Source organism: Lycorma delicatula, chromosome 1, assembly GCF_047948215.1.
Source record: "Lycorma delicatula isolate Av1 chromosome 1, ASM4794821v1, whole genome shotgun sequence".
Classification (NCBI taxonomy): Eukaryota; Metazoa; Arthropoda; class Insecta; order Hemiptera; family Fulgoridae; genus Lycorma; species Lycorma delicatula.
Window position 1 is genome coordinate 257,069,898 of NC_134455.1, and position 21,744 is coordinate 257,091,641.

Genomic DNA, 21,744 nt, shown 5'->3' on the forward strand with positions numbered 1-21,744 from the left:
GTTCATTTGGCGGATTTTATTAATTAACTGAATAGATTCAGTTAACGCCAAAACTTGAGTTTCAAGCTTTTTAATACTCGCAGGCATGTGGGAAAAATGAGTGCTAATCACAGTTACGTTTTTTTATACTAGAATCGTTAAATCTTCCTTGGACTGACAAACTACCATAGCCTCTGCACTATCGAAGTCGTTTACTACACCTTTGATGGCCTCGAAATGTTGATTGTAAAACAGCACAGCTTCAACCTACGTTCCCCATGTTCTGTTACCATCTACGTTACCACTGGTTCGGGAGGTAAAGGCAAATTTGTCAGTTTTTCTTTATAGGCCCTATTGCGAGCAGGTGCCTTAAGAAACACTTTCTTTTTTTATGCAACCAGTCTATTTACATTCTCTCAAACGCAGATCGTACTTCTTCAGCGTGTCGATGTACTCCGTGAGCAAAGCACGTCACATGAACAAAGCACGTTTACCACTAGACCAACCCGTGGGTAATGAAAGCAGCCCGAATGAAGGTTTCCTAACTTTATCTCACCAACCATCCATCCTCCTTCCGTCTTACAATTAAGTATGTCACGTCATTTTCTTCATGGTTTTTAAATAAATTAATTCTTTTCACAGACTCTATTAGTGTATTTTATTACTCTAATATTTTATCTGTATTTAGTTTTTCAGTTAAGAAAAAATACTATCTTATAGATTAGTAATTCTATGCTATTCAAATACCTTTTAAATCTTGAAGCGCTTAAAAAATTGTAAAATAAAATACAGATAATGATTTTACCTAAAAATTAGTTTCTTCAACTTTTTTTATTCTGGAAAATTTGCAGGAAAATCTATGATTTCGTGAAATAATTTAATAACATAATTACTATATAAATTATTTTTCATTTAAAAATCTGATTTTATTTGAATAAATCTGATGACATTCTGTTTATAATAAAATTCTAAACATTTTAGCTAATACAAAAAGAAAAAAAACAACCAGGTAACGGTTTAAAAATTATCTCGTTCACTATTTTGAAATTTGGAAATGAAAATTTATTAAATTTAATATAATTATGTCAATTTAAACATGTAAACAAAATTTTATCAAATTAATTTAATTCAGAATCCTGATAATTACAAAACATCTTTCCTGCTTTGGTAGCATTGAAGTCATTGGTGTTTGATGCATAGTGTTTGTAAGCAATTCACAATCAACTGACAAAATAGGAAAATCTGACAGCCTTCCTTTGGACATTTTAGATTTCAGATAGGCTACTATAAGTTTCAGTTTTGACAATTATCTCACACAGTGCAACTGTCATTGGTATTGTCAATAAAATATGAAGGGAAATTAACTTTTTTGGGTAATTACCTGTAAGTTCTTTTGAATGTGTACATTCTACGACTCTTACAACCCCTCCATCATCTTCTTGCAAAGCCTCAAGTAAATTTTTTTTCTTGAAATAATTACTCATTGTTAATGTCACTGTAGGATTCTGCTTCTTATTCTATTTTGATAAGAGTAAAAAGTGTTTGCAGCTGTTCAAAATCTCATGGATTAGTTTAAAGATGGGATGTAGCACTGAGAAATTCAAAATTTTAATTGGTGCCTTTAAGCTCTCTAAATCATGTATTGAAGCTTCTTTGTGTGAGACTAATATAAAAATACAATGTTCTAAATATATTTCCTGGAGCAGTACTGACCTCATCTTCATGTAAACAATCAAAAAAGTGCTTTTTGTTATGGGGATGAACTTTTTTAAATTCTCTGAAGATACCAATTTCTCAGCTATGGATTAACCATCTACTGAGCAGAAGTCCATTTGCAGTCTCTATATCCACAAATATGTATCAAAAACCTTTTAAAGCAATAGCTGCACTCAAATTTATGTTTCCTTTTTTTCATGCTTGCTGATGACATGAACATAAATATAACTTATTTGACACAAGATGTCATACCACCCTACCAAGGAAATTATGAACTCAAATGAAAAAATTAAATTTTATAAAAATTTATATTTACATAATTGTGTAAGCTCCTAATGTCTGAAAGTGTGTCCTAGGAACGTCCAATGTGTTTCAGATGCTATCTTATAGCTTTTAACTTTCAAACCTACACTCCCATCTTATCTTTGATATAAATTTAGCTGTTAGATTTATCTTTTGTTCTGCATTTTCATCTGGTTGAGAATGCAGAAAATAAGGCGGAAAGACTGTAAAATAACAAAGAGTAGTTTTGCTTTTGTAGTGTAGAATGTTCCATCACTGAAAGTTGATTCAAATTATGGAATCCACAGGTTGTGAAACAATTCAAAGAGTTTTTCTGAAATAATTGTTTGTGCTCACCACTATTTTGACCTGTCATGTTTACTCTGTGGTACTCTTTGTCACCAAGTTTTTAAATTTCTGGAAGAACTCCGAGTCTACCACATCAGAAATTGTAATTTTTTCTACAACTAGAAAACTTAAAAAGAGTTCCTCTGTGTCTAGATTTCTCATCAGGTGGTGTAGAACTTAAAATATCTGAATATTTTAGGACATCAACTGTATTTAATAATCATTGTTCATGTCTATCACAGAGTCAAGAATGATTAAATAGTACATTACTTGCTATCTTCTTTTTATTCTTCTTGTTTTATTTAACAAGAAAAAAAATTAAGGTTGAAAAATCTAGTGTGTGAAGAATAAAAAAAAAGATTCCTTTTGGCATGCTGGAAGAGATGAACACTTCACCGGTGCTAAGTAGAGGATAAAAAAGATTTCCACCTTAAAGTTAAGAAAAACTTCAAATTTACTATGACAATGGTTATATGTGAAAAAAGTTTCACATGTTTAGCATATGACAATCTTCTTACAATTCCAGCAACATTTTGGTTATCCCTTGCCATGCGGGTTGGTCATATCAAAAATTGTTTCAGACAAAAGTTTTAGGTAATGTTTAGAGAACTAACAACCACTTTAAACCAAATAGATACTGTGCCTGTTAAGGGAGTATGACTTTTTGTCTTTGAATCCCATTTTTCCACCCCCTGGACCAATTGTTCGTGATATCAAAAAATTTACTTTGATAAGAGTTTTAAACCCTTATCTAAAGAATAGTATGAACTTTAAATGAATTGGATATTTTACTTAATAAGAAAGTTATAGCGATTTTTTTTTTTGATAAAGCCCTCATGGTCTGATTTTGCCCATTAATGAACTCGTTCGAGATTTTGGGTCGTTATATTTTATGTATCAGTTTGAAAGTGATTGTTGCAAAATTATGACAGTTACTGTGTCCAAATATATATATATATATATATACATAAACCTTTGAACTAATTGTGGTTTTGGGGTCTGGGGAATGTGAAATGCGAAGATAAGTCAAAATTTTCCAGAAGTCAAATCATGGTACCCATTACAATAGGTAGTTTTCCTATGAAATCTACCTGACATATGAAGCTAAGGAATCGTAAGAATATTTAAATTGTAAAATATTAAGCTTTCAGTAAAAGTTTTACTTCTACATGATAATGAGTTTGCTGTGCCACTTTAATTTTTTGAAGATCATAATTTCACACCTATATGATAAGTATTAAAAGTAGATTGGAATTTTTTTTCACCGTTTTCGTTATGTAGCCTGAACAAAGAAGAATTTTAGATATAAAATTAAAAAAAAAATAAAAATAAAAATTCCATGCATAAAATTTAATGCATATACTTTATTTCATAAAAACTATTGAGAAATTGTACTGTAAGAAAATGAAAAGAGTGTTTAAGATAAAATAATATGCATTTACTTGAAATAAATAAGAACATGGTATGAGTGGTAGCGTCTCCGCCTTTCACCTGGAGGTGCTGGGTTCGAATCCCGATTAGGCATCTCAATTTTTCATATACTACAAATTTCCATTTAGGCTAAATGATCATAGCAGTCGATGCCTGCACATCTCATTAAAAAAAAATTATATAATAGTATTGATGACTGATGTGATCAACTAATTTAATTGTAAAAATGAATTGCTAAAAAAAAATTCTGACCAAATTAATCCTCTTGTACAAAATAAAAGTTAACAAAAATTGTATTTTGTAACTATTTTCTGGTATAGATTTTTATTTTTGTATAATAATATTTACTGTTTCTAAGCAAGTAGGTGTATGCACTATTTACATGAAGACTGGTACTACCAGTAGTTCTTTTATAAAAATAAGTAAATAATTTAATTTTATGATTATTATCAATTGATATTTCATTGTTTATGATATTTTTAACATAATATTGAAATGAAACAACCTAATTATTTCAAAAGTATTCTATTATGAAATGATAAAAAATAGTATAGTTGAGTATATGGGCATTTATTGTATAATGTTTGCAAAAAAAAAAAAAAAAAAAAAAAAAATGGAGTACTGGTAAAAAACAATGCAGCAGTGTTTTGTGTTGTGAGTGAGTGTGGGTGTGTGTGTGTGTCTGGCTTTGTGATTTATGATGCAAAGATTGATGTATTAATTTTAAAAAATAATCAGTTCGAAGAATAACTAATTATAAGAATAATCGATTGATTATAACTATGAAGTGAAAGAAAATAAGTTATTTTTCATGTTTCAGTTTGATAAAAATGACCTACATAATAATATTAATACTATGCAGTTATGTAACATTAACTTTACAATATTTAAATTGTTGTAATGATAGTGCATGATTGAACGTGTTTTTTTCATATTATACTTTATCTAAAATATATTTTATATAAAATTTATGCTTTTATCTGGGAAGACCTCTTGGATTATTTCATAATGGTTTTTATCGTACTTTTCTGCTTCTCTTTTACAGTTAGTGACAATAATGATAACACTCATTTTTTGATACTTTGATCCTCTGTTAAAAATAATGCTGGGTGAGTAATATTATTTCTTGAAAATAAATGTACAACATCTCTCCTTGGATAAATAATAAGGATACTATTGTTAACTAACCGCTCTAGCTAACAGAAATGTTGGGTGAGTAATATAACTTATAAAAAAATGAGTATTTAATACTACCTCTTTTTTATATAAGCAAAAAATATTTATATAATTCAGTGTGCTTATGAGAATGAGTTGTATGTTAATCGGGAATTCTTCAAAATATCTGCTGCATTTTTGTTTATTCAGGACCTATACCAAAGTATATGAGTCTTTTATTATATAAGTGTCAATGCAAATGTGTAAACGTAGCTGTGTTGCATCTTAATATCTATTCTAGAATATGTTGTGAGCTATAATCAAAACGAGTAGTTTCATTAGAACTCAACAGAGACAAAAGTGAAAAACTGATAAAATTAAAATGTAACTGATATGGCTTAACATCAATCCATAAACCTTCTACCCTGACTCATTCTAATTCACTAAAAAGTATGGTTAGGTATATAATTTGCTATAAATGCTGATATTTATTTAATGAGGATATTGCAGAAACTTTGTGGAAAACTTTATTAGTGATTTCATTTAAATTAAAAAATAATCAAAGTTTGTGCCCCATAGTAAAACCAAATTTTTTTTTGATGTGTAGAATGATTAATGTTATTTTAGAACAAAGATTATGATCTTTACTTCTGGTTGTATCCAGTTGAATTTACGAATAAAAAATAGATATTTCTTTTGTTTTGTTGAAGTATTTGATGTTTATAAAATAATTCTTAATTTTTAAAAATGACAAATGAAAATTTATGAACAGTCACCAATGAAAGAAACCGTTATGCATTAAATGTTTTTGAGTTTTGAAGTTTCTGTAACAGTCTTCATTCATTGCCATTTCTATTGACGGAGGTAATGCACAGGACACAAAGCATATACAAAAGACAGATTTCTCAATAAATATTTCCACAAACTAGTATTTTTCCATGAAAGTACATTATGTACAGTATATTTTAAAAAGTACATTAGTATATTATATTTATTGAGTCTAAATGGTATGCATAGAAAATTAATGCGTGTTAACTCTAAAAAAATATATATATATATATATATATATATTAAATTAAACCATACTAAAGAAGAACATAAAATCTGTAATGACAGGCTCCTCTAAACCAGAAGTAACTAAGAGGCCATAATCATTTTCGTATGAAAATAATAAATTAGCTTTAAAAAAATAAAATATGTATATATACTCTAATTGGCTGATAATCAAAGTTTCTTTAAGAACATAAATGGAAATTTGGTAGGTTATGTATTAAATATTTTAAAATCTGTATTCAAATCCTATTTATTAATATAATATATAATATTAAGATATTTTTCTTTTGTATTTTTTGTTAACAATTGTAAACTATTTTTCTAAGAAGTGCCCAGTAATTAAATTTGAATTTATTTTTTATTACCTATTCAATTAATTTTTGTTTATATAATTTTCTTATTAAATGATATTTAAAAATGTTAAACAATGTTTTATGATTATTTCTAATTAATAACTTGTATACATTTTTTTAACTTCTACAACTATTTATCATGCATAATTTTATTATCTCAGGAGTAGCTTCAGCTATCAGGTGGTTTACAGGTAAGTGGTAGAGTAAACGCCTGAAAAAATAGGAGCTAACTGTGAATAAATTTTGATAAATTAGTAGTCCTGGACCAATAGAACAGCATCTCAAAGTTTGGTAAAAATAACTTTGGAGCAGAGTTTTTTTGTACAAATCTCACATGTATCTCTAGTGCTGGGGCTTTGTTATTGTGAGTAAGCACCATCATAAAAAAAACAGACCTTTTAATGGTTAATGGCTTAAAGATAGATGAGGAGTATAACTCCACATGCAGCAGAGCCTAGCAATAGATTTTCCTTGAAAAATCTGGAGCAGGAACTCCTTAGATGAAGCAGCTGTTTGCTTAATGGTTGTATAAGTTGCTAGCTATGGCACAACTTTCTAATTGGTGGTTGACACAATCTCAATTACATAAGCTTACAGCATATGAAGCATTGATTATGGCACGCCTGAAAGAACTGTAAAATTATAATTATATTTTCAGAGGAAATGTATTCTTCATTCCATTTCCTTTTTTGTTTAATATAATGAATCACTAGTTGGCAAAATATAGTGGAGGCAAAACAGTTCCTTGATCAGATATTCATGATAGGACTATTCAATAGGAGACCATGAAAAAAATTACATCTAATATAAACTGATAGGGTTTCAAATCGTAAAATGAGAAGTGAATGGGGTGGGCTATTAAAAAAGTAATTTGGGCTATTAAAAAAGTATTAAACAAATTACTTTTGTAATTTGTTCAAATTACAAAATTACCCGGGTTCGAATCCCGGTCAGGCACGGCATTTTTCACACACGCTACAAATCATTCATCTCATCCTCTGTACAGTAATGCTTAACTGCGGCCTCGGAGGTTAAAAAAAAAAAATTGAAACAATAATTTTTAAATTTATTTATTTAAAAATAAAATTTTACTACAAATTAACAATTTCTTTAATACTTGTATTATACCATTTATTCATATATTCAAGTAAACTTGGTATGTTTTTATTTAATAATTGACAAAATCTAGGAAAGCAACGTAGAAAAAAAATCTGCTGGTATTAAATATAGATTTAGGAATTAGAAAAAAGAAATTTTATGTATATATGCAAGAACATAATTTTGTCTATAAAAAGTGTTTTTCAATCTAGCTCATACACAAACTCACATACAAATGAACAAAATTATTTTTTAAATAACTATCTTATCAATTTATGTAAGTAAAAGCTACTCAATAAATTAGGATGAAGCAGTGTTTTTATGTTAACATTAAAAATCATAGATAAGGTCAGTAAGTAAATCTTCACTGATTTAAATAATTACTTTATTTTTAGTCACAACAGAATTTACTGTAGCTGAAAATATGCTGATATTAAACACTTTGCATTCATAAACTACTGTACATTATATTCACAGTGTATTCATTAACTATGATTTTTCTACATCTAATTTCCCCATTAGATTTAGTTTTTACAAATATATACATGTATATTAATATATTTTGCTGCATAAATCAAAATTTGGTTTTCATTGTCATCTTATTTTATGTATTTAATCAGATTATTTACTTTGTTTATATTCTACCTTGTCTGGTTAGGTTGACATATAGGTCTCCTCTTTTTTTGTTGAGTTGGGTTTTGAATGTGGCCTGACTAATTTAATTCTGCCACTATGATTCTGGTAATAGCATACCACCTACTATCCTATCTTCTTCCTCATTAGACTCATTAACAGAATTTGTTTCATGGTCAATATTTGCTGAATCTTATGCATATTTGGGTGCTGATTCCAAAAATGAAGTAATATGAAGGAATTCCCCTATCGGCCTCAGATCTTCTGCCTTTCCTACTTTCCAGCAAGTGCATGATCTATGCAAGTACAGTATATTATTTATTTATTTATTTTATTTATTGCAGCAGTTAAGGTGTTAAATAAATTATAATTTACTTGATTTAATAAGGAGCTGTGAAAAATAAGCATTATAATTACTTATACAGTAATTAAAAATGATACACATATGATTCATTCATATTTTTTTCTAAATATAATTATACCACCATTAATTACATATTGTTCGGTGTATATGAATTTTGTTTTAGTCACTGTAATACCGTAAATAATAAACAATGTATCATACTGGCTAAGAAAAATCTCAACTATGTCAGTTATGTTAAGTTAAATTAATTATAATTACATACACGCCAGCTCTCGTGTGAGTAAAATTTAATGATGCAGTCATTTCCTACTAATTTGTGATATTTTTGTGTAAGGTCAGTCCATATGTTACATTAATGCGAGTATAAAATGTTTACAGTGTTATAACATGTATTTGTGTGTATTACAGTGAATTTTTTAATAAAAATGCCATGCAGTTGCATTAACTATCCTAATAGTTTCTGCTACATTTATGGCGAGGTAACATTAAAGAGGAGAAACATAACACCACTGATGAAAAAAAATGTTTGAATTATATTTTCAATGTAAAGTAACTGATCAGGACTGGTCCTGGGTTCCTCATATTTGTTGCAATTCATGTTCAATGATGTTGACTAGTTGGATGAATGGATCTCGTTACATGAGATTTGTAATTCCTATGTTTTGGAGAGAACCGAAGGATCACTTCACCAACTGCTATTTTTGTACAATGAAAATATCTGGGGTAATAGCTAAGACTAGACATATTCTTGAATATCCTTATATTTCTTCAGTTATAAGACCACTGTCTCGCAGTCAGTTTCTAATTGCAGTACCACCAAAACATGGGAATTAGACGAAGATGAAGCTATTCATTTTGAAGATTGTTGAGATTTATCAGATGATGAACAAAGGAAAAATCCAGTCTTTTAAGAAAATACAGATACTGAACCACACTTAATTAATCAGTCAGAATTAAATGAGGTTGTTTGTGATCTAAATTTATCAAAAAATGAAGTAGAAATTCTCACATCATGACTGAAAAGATGGAATTTCTTACAATTCAATATTAAAATAAGTGCTTTCTGAGACAGGCAATATGAATTTGAATATCTCTACTTCCAGTATGACTTAGTTTATTGTAGTGATGTGAAATCTTTACTAAAAGCTTTGGGAATGTGCAACATGTTGATGAATGGTGTTATTTTATAGATTACTCAGTGTAGTTTGAAACAGTCCTTCTTCATGTTGGAAATAATATCCCCCTCAATCCCTTTCGCTCATGTGGCTCACATGAAGTAACATGAAAATATGTAACTTGTGGTAGATAAGATTCAGTATGAGAAATATTTATAGCATATTTATGAAGATCTGGAAGTGATAGTCCTGTTTCTTTGCTTACAACTTGGGCATACTAAACTTTCTTGCTTCTTGTATGACTGGTACAGCAGAGATAGGAATAATCATTATGTTAAAAAAATTGGTCGAAAGAGAAACACTGAGTGTTGGAGAGAAAAATGTTGTAAGTCCAGCTCTACTAAAACCTGGAAAAGTTTAACTGCTACCATTACACATTAAGCTAGGTTTAATAAAGCATTTTTTATATCAATGGATCATGACGGACTGAATTTTTTTCTAAAAAAAAAAATTCACTAATGTAAGTGATGCTAAGATAAGGGAAGGTGTATTTATTGGACCACAAATAAGAAAACTAATGAATAGTATTGAATTTTAAAACAGTTTGAATGACTGTGAGGTTGCTGTATAGAAATATTTTTAAAAAGATTATAAATAACCTCCTTGGAAATCATAAGTCAGGTAACTACAAAGATGTTACAACTGAGCTTCTCAAAAACTATAAAGCTCTTGGATGTAATATGTCACTACAGATTCACTTTTTAAATTTTCATCTGGATTTTTTCATGGAGAACTGAATTTTCTTCATCTGGATGAACATGGAGAAGATTTTCACTAGTATATGTCCACCATGGAAACATGCTACCAGGGAAAATTGAATCCAAGAATCCTGGCTGGTTTCTTAAGACTGATATACCTTCAGCAAACTACACCAGAAATTCCAAGAGTGGCAGATTTTTGGCATGAAGAAGTTGCATCTATAATATTGTTATACTATCATCACAATGTTTTTTTTTATGACAAAAACTGGTAATTACAAAAATCCCTGCCTGTTAGAAAAAAAAAAACCATTTACAGATTTGAAGTTTGTGTCAAAAATACTATAAGATTCAGCCATTCTTATAACAAAAAAAAAAACAAAATTTTGTTGTCCACTGATATTATTCCTGCTACGCCCTCTGATAAAAAACTCTGTTTTAATCATCCTGTATTTGACAAGAAAACTAATTTTCTCTTCTTAGAATATACAGATTCTGTGAAGCATGCATCAGATTTGATAATATTTTCAGATATTGTATATTTGAGAAATAACCAAGAGATTTAGTATATAAATCTTGTTGTGATCATAAAAATGATATTACTAGTGCCTTTTTCAATCCAAAAGTTCAGAAATCAAATGCAATAGTTTAATTACTGCAGAGAACTGTATCATACAAAAATTATCTTATGTTCAAGTTTTTAATGTAAGAGGAAAACTGATTTCCCATTGACATTAATAAGCCTAAACATTACATCTTTTTATTTTTATTATCTGAAGGTTAGAGTTTACACTGAGAAGTTTCATGAACTTGACCATGAGGAAACGGTAATTGTAGACATAGAAATTACACAAAACAACATCTTGGTGCGTGTGAAGAAATTGAATATTGTTTATTTTTAGGGTAATGAAGGAAGAATACATAAAAAACTACTGAACTCAAATAAACTATTTAATGTGCAACATGACCTTTACTGGTAACTGTTCGTATTAATATGGATTTGCATTTATCATAAATAAAAATGAATTTAAAGTTTAAGAGTTTTTTTGTAAATAGACCTCGTATTTCTATAAAAAAGAAATATTTCTTGTATCTATCGCTTTTTGAATAAATTTATCTGTTCTTATCTTACTGATAAATAAATATGATCCTACTAACCATCCAACTTACATAGGACACTGAGCAAGAATTTTTCACTTTATAGAATTTTACAGCAGTTTTAATGGGAAGAGAAGCAAAATTTGCATATACACAGACTGTTATAGTAGTTAAAATGGAGATCTGATACAATATAAGGAAGGTGGCAGAAACGACTTGCTCTAATAGTTTCTTATTCCTTTCTTTCTTATTTTAATCTTTAACAGGCATATTTAACATAGCTCAAATGTTTTTATTAAGGACTGGGCCTAGAGGTAAGTATACAAAACAGACCATTGATCAAAAAAAAAAAAAAAAAAAAAAAATAATTTAAAATAGCATTGTAGATTATAAACTTTTGAATCTATTCCCCCTAGTTTAACTGGACAAAACAGATTCATAAATTAAACACCCCATTGCAACCTTTAATCAATTTAAAATCTTCCCTCTGTTGCATATTATATCCAAAATAACAGAGATAAATGAATTTACTAATTCATTTAATATTGTTTGAACCACTTCGTTGTAATACCTTAGTTAGGTGTAATTACTCCATGTATTAAGTTTGCTGGTTCATATTTTGTAATAAATAAAAGACATTATCCAGTTGATGATTAAATATTATTTCTAATATGTTATAATAATCATTACATGTTTAACGTTTTAGTTTGAGTTATATTAAAAGAAGATTACATTATTAATGAAAGTGTACACGACAGAATGAGATCTAAATTTAGACTGAACAATGCATTGATAATAATGAATTACTTATAAAAATTTATTTACTTTTATAAATGAATAAGAAAAATGAGACAGACTATGTATTTTATTAATTAACAAGAAGAAAAAGAAGCCGAGTATTAACAAATATAAAAAATGGTTACGATTTAGTAAATAAATTAAATAGCTGTTTTCTTTTTTTTTTGAGTTCATCATTTACGAAGATAAATAAGAATCCATACGAAGATTCAAGAAAATCCTAGGGGAGTCCCCGTCCAATCATCGGTAGTGGGACACCTAAGCGGCTCACCCGTCCTGAACGGGGCTGTCCCAACGCAGGTCTTCCCCAAGGCAAAGGTAACGGGTCTTATTTGTCGGAGCTGGGCCTGCAGCCACGTCCCCCTAAAGAGAGACCCCGAACAATACATAGGGAACATTTTGCCTCTGTGCTACATTTTGTAGTCGGACAATCCGATCGAAGATGCCCCGCAACCCCACAGTTGAAACAATGACCTCATTTTTCAGGACCGTTGCAGGACCCAGTCCGGTGCCCGATCCCACAAAAATTAAATAGCTTGTAAATTAAATGTAAATAAAGACACTAGAATGGTTTGTTGAAATAATAAAAAAAAAATAATAAAAATAAATATTAAAACGTATCCAAGAAAAGCCAAAATTTATTAAAGATATCATCACTGTTATCAGAAGTTTATCATTACTATTTTAAAATTAATAACAAATATTACACAAAAAATACAAAATAATAACCTCATAAAAAAATATTTAAAAAACAAAAATAACAATAATAAAATAAAAATATGCATGGAATTTATTGAATTAAATGTAATGATTGAGGTGGTATTTATGTAGGAAAAACAAATAGGTTCTTTAAAACTAAATTTCTTGAACATTATAGAAATTAAAAAAACGGCGTCAAGAACGGCGTGAGGTCTTTTCCTTACACCCTGTGGGGTAGGATCCTCTCTGTATATATTACTGAGATACCGATTCTGGGACACGGCGGTCCAGACAGCCCGCACGCTTGTGCTACACCCACTTCCGACACGGTTTTTATACTGGCATCGTGGTGATGCCAGCAGTGTTGCTGATGAACCACGGTGCTCCAAAAATCGTCCGTATGCGATGTTTTGGACGACCTCCAGCTTTTTCTGGAGTGAGGAGCACAACAACGCCCCCCCATGTCGAGTAGTTGTGGATCAGTATAGTAGTAATGTGTAGTAATTCATTTTATATATATAATATTTCATTTTATATATATATATATATACACAGGTGTATGGTGTTTTAATTAAATAACATGTGTTATCAATTAACTCTTATTTAACAAAACTTGTAATCTGAACAGTTATATCTGAAAATTCCCATATTTATCCAAAAATCTAGCGTTTGAATGATTCATCCGCTGTTTAAAAATATACTTAACTAACAAAAAATGTTTGTTTCAGCCCGTAATGTACTGTGGTACGTCGTATTTGTGGGATTTGGCATAAATTATATGCATCGTATTCATATCAACATTATTCTAGTTGGCATGATTAAAAATATGAGATCAGGGAATGGATCATTACCTATCAGTGAATGTACCACACAACATTCAGTTTTTGAAAACCAAACAGCAGGTATTAAAATACAGGTAAAGTTAAAGTCATACCTCATATTTATTAAGGAGATAGATCGATACAGAAATTCATTTATTATTTTTTACTTAACTGTTATTGTTATGTTGCTAATTTTCATCATATGTAGAACAAAATTGTTTTTTAAACAACATTTATCAGTAAATTTTTGTTATTGACTTCATGAGCTGCTAATTGACAAAAAAATATATTATTTCTTTTAATCATGGTGATCGATGAAGTTTGTAAAAAATAATGATCTGTTTAATGCACCTGAAAGTTATTCTTCTAGAACTGCTTAATTAATAAATAAAATAATCTTCATACAGAAATAGTAGTAAATATTATTCAATGATCATAATATTTTCTAAAGCCTTGGTTCTAGGAATCTGAAATCTTTCAGGAGGAATTCCATACAGATACTAGGCACAAGGACAGTCTCTTCACTGTCACGATCAGGAGAAACAGGCATTGACTACTGGGAGAAATCTTTTTCTCATGGCCAACACTATGTAGTTTGTACTCTATATAATCTAAGGTGAGCTCTCCTTACAATCCGGCCATTCTGAAACTGAAAAGATGAATGACCATCTTAACGTATGAGATACTAGGCTCTCAGAAATTGAAACTCTGCTCAGATATTAATTTTCCTTAACTTTTATATCGAGTACAATTATCTACCGTATTTCTTATCTTCCTCAACTAAATCTAAGCTAAGAAAGGTAGATAAATGTGCTCAATATAAGAATTATGACGATCTTAGCAGAAAATATATATTTCAATAATAATTAATTTTTCTTTTTGTTTAAGATATAAATATGTTTATATTTAGTATTAAAGTAATCTTACATTTAATATTTAGTATAAAAAGCATACGGCACAACAAAGTTAACACGCTAGAATTGATATAATTTAATTACATTTTTAGTTTCTGAAGGCCAGTATAACTTTACAGCATCGAGTATGGATTTGAACTGATTAATGGTTATTTATGATTTTTTAATATATCTTTATAATTTAACATTGTGATGTAATCAAATGTATGTAAATTATTTTTTTAATCTTGTTAATACACATCTTTCTGAATGTATATTACTGTATAAATTGTAATATATTTCAATATAAATACATTTTTAGGTGGTGCCTGTAGAAAATAACATTGCAACACAGAATTTTGGTTAATACCATATGCATTGTTTTTAATTACAGCATGCAACTTATATCATTCTTTTTTAGACTGATGGATTCGACTGGGATGAAAGGCAACAAAATTATATACTGGGATCATTTTTTTGGCTTCATTGGTTAACACAGATTCCAGGAGGAATGCTTGCTCGTCACTTCGGTACCAAAAAGGTTTTCGGTTTATCAAACTTTTTATCATGCCTAATAACTTTTTGCATACCCACAGCTGCATTTACAGATTTCAGACTACTTGTCTTTCTGCGTGTACTGCAAGGTTTTATTACAGTTAAGTATGAATGTCTTCTATTTATTTAGAAATTATTTTAAATAAAATTTTTTAAAAATTGTAAGATTATTAACAGATCTAATTTTAATTATATCTTCAGAATGAAATAAACTGCAAAACTTTAACTTTTTTTGAATGTGTAATTTTTAAAGATATAAATGACTAAAAAAGTCTAGGCCTGTAAAATACTTTATGTCCACATATATATAACATTTGCATTTACTAATAAAAAATATTCATCCGTGATGATTGTCGTATTTTGCATATTAAGAATATTAAATGTAATATCTTCAATTTAATGAGCTGAGTAAGAAAATGTATATTACGAAAAATTACATCTAGAATGTCATGGCTGAAGTAATATTTTAGAATAAAAGTGCGATTAAGTATTTTGTCAGAGAGCAATATAGGCTTACCATAAATTTATCAAGACATTATTTTGTGAGCAATGTTAACTATTAGTCAGAAAAAAATATACCATTATTTAGATCTTCACTTTTTGATCCTTTAATTCAAAATAAACGTTTCTCAAAGTTTAAATCTACTTCAAACTAAGGCTTTAAAAGATAAAAAAGTAGTATTCTTTAGTAACTTTTAAGTCGATATCATATTAGAAACTCCTACCATGAAGTTCCTAACATTAACTTGTTGCCAACTTTTAAAAGTCGATGTTTAAAATAGATAGAAAAAGTAGTGTTTCTTTCTACTTTTACTGCGACCTTTTAAATTTTTTAATTTAAATAATAATAATAATAATAATTTTTATTTTATTATAATAATTTTTATTTTTTTTTACAAAAAAATAATAATTAGAACTTTAAAAACGGTAGCTATGGAGTGATAATAAAAACACATAGATGAAAACGTAAAAAAACAAAAACACAATATTACTAATACATTCCAAATAAAACAAGTTATAAGCAATAATCCTTAAAATTAACAACAGTAATTTTAAAATCATGAAAGTGAGCATTACACCAAGGAGAATAATCCATCGCCACGTAACCTCTCAAATTTTTAATGAAGGTTGTCTCATCTTCCCAAAAGCATAGCTTATCCTAGAACTCCACTGCAATACTGGTACACCGCTCAATCAGAGACACGGTGGAACCAACCAGCGTCACAAATTGCCTAAAAGACCTCACCGACCTGGCCTGGTTCCGCAAGACAACATGGTAACGCGTCGGAAGTTTATTGTGCAGAGCTCTATAAAAGAAAACCAAGTCAAAGTACGTCCTTCTATCAGATAACCTGGAAAGGTCTAATCGCCTCAACATGTCCTTTCTACTAGCGCCAACAAAACAATCTCCAAACTTAAAACGCATCCAGTTCAAGAACCTATTCTGAACACCCTCAACCAGATCAGAGACAAAAACTCGTGTACTATTCCACACCACGGTCGAGTACTCCAAGCGACTCCTCACCAAAGATTGGTACAGCAGGTTACAAGTGGAAATATAGTTAAACCGTCCACAAATCCAAAGGACAAGACCAAGGTCCCGGCGTGCTTTATTGACAATCCGAGCAACATATTCGTGAAAATACAACTTCGTGTCAAATAAAATCCCGAGGTCCTCAACCAATGTCTCAGTGACAATAGCGTGCGTACCAATCCTATAGCTGAAAATAGAGCTCGACGTCTTACCAGACAAAGTCAAATGTTTGGTCTTTCGAAAATTCAAGGGCATACAATTGCGGTCAGCCAACTCAACAACCTTGTTAATATTCAATTGTAGCAACAGGTGATCCATACTATTCCTGATCGGACAATATATTTTGACGTCATCCGCAAACATCTGAAAATTGCACGTCAAAAGATCCCCGATATCATTTATAAAAATAATAAAATGAGGGGGACCCAAAACAGAGCCTTGGGGCACTCCAGACTTAGCCAAGAAGGATTCCTCAGACATCTGTCCACCAGAACTCACCGAAAAACGCCTGTCACGAAGATAAGAGGACAGCAAATCATTAAAACGATCGCTGAAGCCGAAGCTCTTGGTCTTTGATAACAATAAATGATTGGGCATCTTGTCAAAAGCTTTGGTAAAATCAAAATATATCACATCCACTTGATCCCTATGCTCAATTGCATTAACTGAATCCTGCAAAAAGGCGGCCAAATTAGAAGCTGGTGAACGACCTTTAATAAATCCATGCTGAAATGACGATAATATCAGGAGAACATGGTCATAAATATGTCCAAATAGAATCCTCTCGAAGAGTTTGGAAAAGGTACCGATGATAGAAATAGGCCTGAAATTATACAGGGAAGGGACACCAGGCTTAGGTATAGGAGTAACAACTGCGTGTTTCCATAGGGAAGGAAAAGAAGAAGACGATAAGCTCCAATTAAACAGGGAAGCCAGGATAGGAGAAACAATCTCATTTAAACCTTTGACAACAAACGCAGGAATCCGATCTAAGCCGACCGCCGATCTAGCGTTAAGAATGTTTATAGCACTGGATACGTCAGAAGATGAAACCATCGGAATGTCAAGAATCTGATGGTTGTTGATACAGGCGCCACCAGACGTAGTCTGCGTAGGAAAGTCCTGGTATACTGATTGAAAATATTCACCAAAATACTGACAACTCAACCGAGGATCAGAAATAATATGTCCATCGACAATAGGGGCTGAAGTCCTCACACAGTTAGACTTCTGTCGAGAAATATATTTCCAAAAATTCCTCGGATTAGAACAAAGGTCAGATTCACACTTCCGAGCCCAAACCACTCTGGCATCCGTTATCGCATACTTAACATCTCTACGCAACCGAGAAAATAAGAAATAATCATCCGACAGACCAGAAGATTTAAACCTGCGATGAGCAGCCTTCTTCCTCTTGAGAAGATTAACAATGTTCCTATTGAACCAAGGTGGAAATTTGGTTGACTTAGGAGGAAATGCACGAACATGTTTATCAATCGCTTCAGTAATTATTTTCTGTAAACCCAGAACCGATTCCTCCAAATCGACGGTCAAGAGAACATTACACCAATCAGCAAACCTCACATCGTCATACAACGCACGATAGTCACCACTATCATAGCGAAAAACCAGGCCCGTTTCCCCCACATCAACGGTTGCGACTTCAAGGAACCCAATTTCAAACGGAGGATGGAACTTATCAGGGCAAACAAGAGCCTCAGCATCTCTAGTGAAAATCCTGCAGTTAGTCAAAATTAAATCCAAACCATTATTGCAGAAGGAAGGATCCGTTGTTTCGTGTGTAAAAACGTCCAAGTTCATCATGTCAACAAATTCATCATGCAAGAGCCACATTTAAAATTCTTGCTCTGAGAATACAATCTAACCTCCTCCGCCGAAAGTCCTAAACATTTTTGATAATACCGAATTTTGCATACCACACAACGAAAATACTTCACTTTCCCAAAGAAAATCTCATCACATAGAGGACAACGATCCGCGCTGCCCGGCATCGTGAACAACGTATGAACCAGAAAATTTAAGAAAATCACTTAAAAGAGGTAAAAGGCCCAAATCTTACACTTCCATACTTTTGCAAAATAATAAAGAGAAATAACAAAAAAAAAAAATAAAATAAAAAAAAAATAAATGAATGTAAACAAACAGATAAACAGTCCCTAGCAACCAACAAAACCATCAAAATATTGCAAAGAATGCTCTTAAATATATAAGATGATACAAATAATTAATCAAAGACTAGCTATAAACCAATAGTCAAATAAACACCAGTAGTTAGATGAAAGTAAAACAATCACTCCTTCGACCAGTCGTAAGGTAAAGGAGGCTGTGGCAAGAGTACAGAAAAAATCTGAGAGTAGTGCAATGGAGGTGCAAGTAATAATAGAAGCACCGTATATTTATTTACCGTCGTGAAAAGGTTGTTAAAAAAACACAGGATTTTTATGAATATATAATTACGGGGCATCCCACATTTTTTTTTAATAGGAAAAAGAGCCCCAATACTTTTCCAATAAAAGAAAAAGAGTCCTATACTTTTCCATGTTAACATAACATTTATTTTTCTGCAGTTATGGATAACTATTATTGTACTCTTGTTTCTTCTCACAATTTAAATTTTTTCCCGAATGCTAGTAAATTTCATCTTTAATTACATAAATTAGATAAACTGAGAATTCTTCACAATCACATCATGAAATCTTTAAATTACATTAGATAAGATTGCTGTAAAAATTTAACGTCAACTTTTTTAAACATTTTTGTAAGAACGTTCCGTTATTAACATAAAAACAAACTTCGGAGAACTGAATTTACATAATTTTACTGTAATTACTTTACTTTTGTTTAATAATCTGTCTTTTTTATTTTAAAGTTTCTATAAACGGATTTATCTATCCTTATTAACTTTCTTTTCGAAATTTGGACCTGATTTCTCAGAACTCCTGATTAGTCCAGCTCCTACATTTAAAAAAATAATATAACACTGCTTTTATTCCAGCTTTAAAGTACTTCACATTTCAGCACATATTTTTATTAAAACACACTGTACACTGTACACTGTAGCTTGTGATTCAGAACTTTTTAACTTAACAGAAACAATTCTTTTGATATCCGTCTGATAATGTTGTTTAACTAATTTATCACAGCATACTAATTTTTCCGAGCATATGTTTTTAAATTACATTTTTATCAGAAAGGACCTTTAATGCTGGTGTAGTTAGGTTTATACTTTTATGGCTATAAAAACAGGAACACCAGTTCTTTAATTTTTTTACATTTTCATCAGTTGTATGGATGAGATCGCAACTCGTGTTGCGATCTCATCCATACAACTGATGACAGTTGCTACAAAAATAGTTAGCCCCGTCTGTCTTTCTCACATAACTTTAAAATTTAATATCATTTCTTTTGACCGTCCCAAAGCAGCTATGCAGTTCATCAATGTTTCTTTTGTAAACCTGTTTTTAACTCCAGTCAGTAAATTATTTCCTATTTTTTGATCCTTCACTCGTAGTTTTAGTTACAACAAAGCTGGTAGATTTACAATCGGTTTTTGCTAAATACACAACATTTCTGAGTCTAACAACAGGTTTTGAAGTCTTACAAAATATAACGAACTTGCTTTAAAAAATTGCTTCAGCAACAGATAAGAAAACAAATCATTAGTGCACATAATTTCACTGCCTTGAAATGTTTGAACAATTTATTTTAAAAATTAATAATTTCAGACATACAATAACAAAGTACATAAACTATAAACAGATGCAAAGAAATATTTAATTAAACAGAAAATGACTACTAATATTTTCTGGTTCAACAAATTTCCTACGTTCTAAAATAATACCTATCCAGGTCTTCTTAATCTAGGTGAAGAATTGACTACCGGAACTGTCAGTAAAAAAACTGATGTGAACAACATGACTTCCTTATACGCCTATTAAATTACATTTACACATTATTTAAATTAAAAGTACATAAAATTTTATTTCATTAATAAATTCTGATAATTTTTCATACTATATTTTTATTGTTATTGTTGAATTATTATTTATTATAAAACATTTTTGACAATGTGAGGTTAATAATTATTAATATATCGATGTATTTAATTAAAAAAAAAAAACATTTAAAAAAAAGGATATGAAGTCTCATTCGAACCGATGTGACTTCCCCTAAGATCCAAATATTTCAATAATTAAAATTTTATACATATATACATACATACATACGTACGAAACTAGTCAAAATGGATTCAGAGATGGTCGAAATGGACATTTCCTTGAAATCTGGAAACCGAAATTTTTCGCGATCACAATACTTTCTTTACTTTGTGCAAGGAAGTAAAAAATAGTCTCAAAGACTTTTTACCGTTTATTTGAGTAAAATTACATAATTCTAAATTTACATATTTAAAATTTGTTATTTCATGAAAAAGAATTAGGGATATTCTACAGGTACTGCATAATTAAAAATGCTTGTAGTAATGAATCGGCTTGTGTAATGAATTTGCATATACGTCGCTTAGAAAATCGTTAAGTATCATTTTGCATTTAAGCTTAAGTTCATCCTAATTGCCTTGTAAACCGTACAAAGAAATTCATTGGACGATAATACAAAGACTACGTGGATAAAAAACCTAATGAGGCAAAAATGTATCAATCATTGTAAAGCACTAGTAGGAAATACTAGGATTATGTTAAAATAGAGGTATAAATTATCACCATATACAGTTTTAGTTTTTTCTTTTTCTTTAACAAAAAAACTGCCTAAAGTTGATGTGTGTTGTGAAATTGTTCCGCATGTGTTAACGTAGGAGTAGTTAGCTATAAAATATTATGTTGAAAGGACGTAATTTTTGAAGCCGGTTATATTGACATATTTTGCTTACAAGCAGTGGTATGATTTTATAACATTCACTTTTTGTGTTAAACGATCATGTTAGAAAGTACAGTACTATGAAAATTAAAATCATTATGCTCATAAAAATAAAAAAATAACACCGATCAAGTAGTTTTGGGAATTAAGACCAGTTTTACAATCCTT

At 30.2% G+C, this 21,744-nt stretch overlaps 1 protein-coding gene across 3 annotated transcripts in view; it reads left to right on the forward strand.

Annotated features, from left to right (window-relative positions):
* The first annotated feature begins 4,673 nt into the window (after positions 1-4,673).
* NaPi-T (Na[+]-dependent inorganic phosphate cotransporter) overlaps positions 4,674-21,744 on the forward strand; it is a 47,595-nt gene continuing 30,524 nt past the window's right edge. Inside the window, exons 1-3 of one of the 3 annotated variants that reach the window (XM_075376109.1) lie at positions 4,674-4,968; positions 13,609-13,796; positions 15,016-15,249. In XM_075376109.1, the coding sequence (XP_075232224.1) occupies positions 4,962-4,968; positions 13,609-13,796; positions 15,016-15,249 (429 nt within the window). In that variant the 5' untranslated portion in view covers positions 4,674-4,961. The remainder of the gene's footprint in view (positions 4,969-13,608; positions 13,797-15,015; positions 15,250-21,744) is intronic. The other 2 variants (XM_075376104.1, XM_075376097.1) reach the window with 2 other exon arrangements.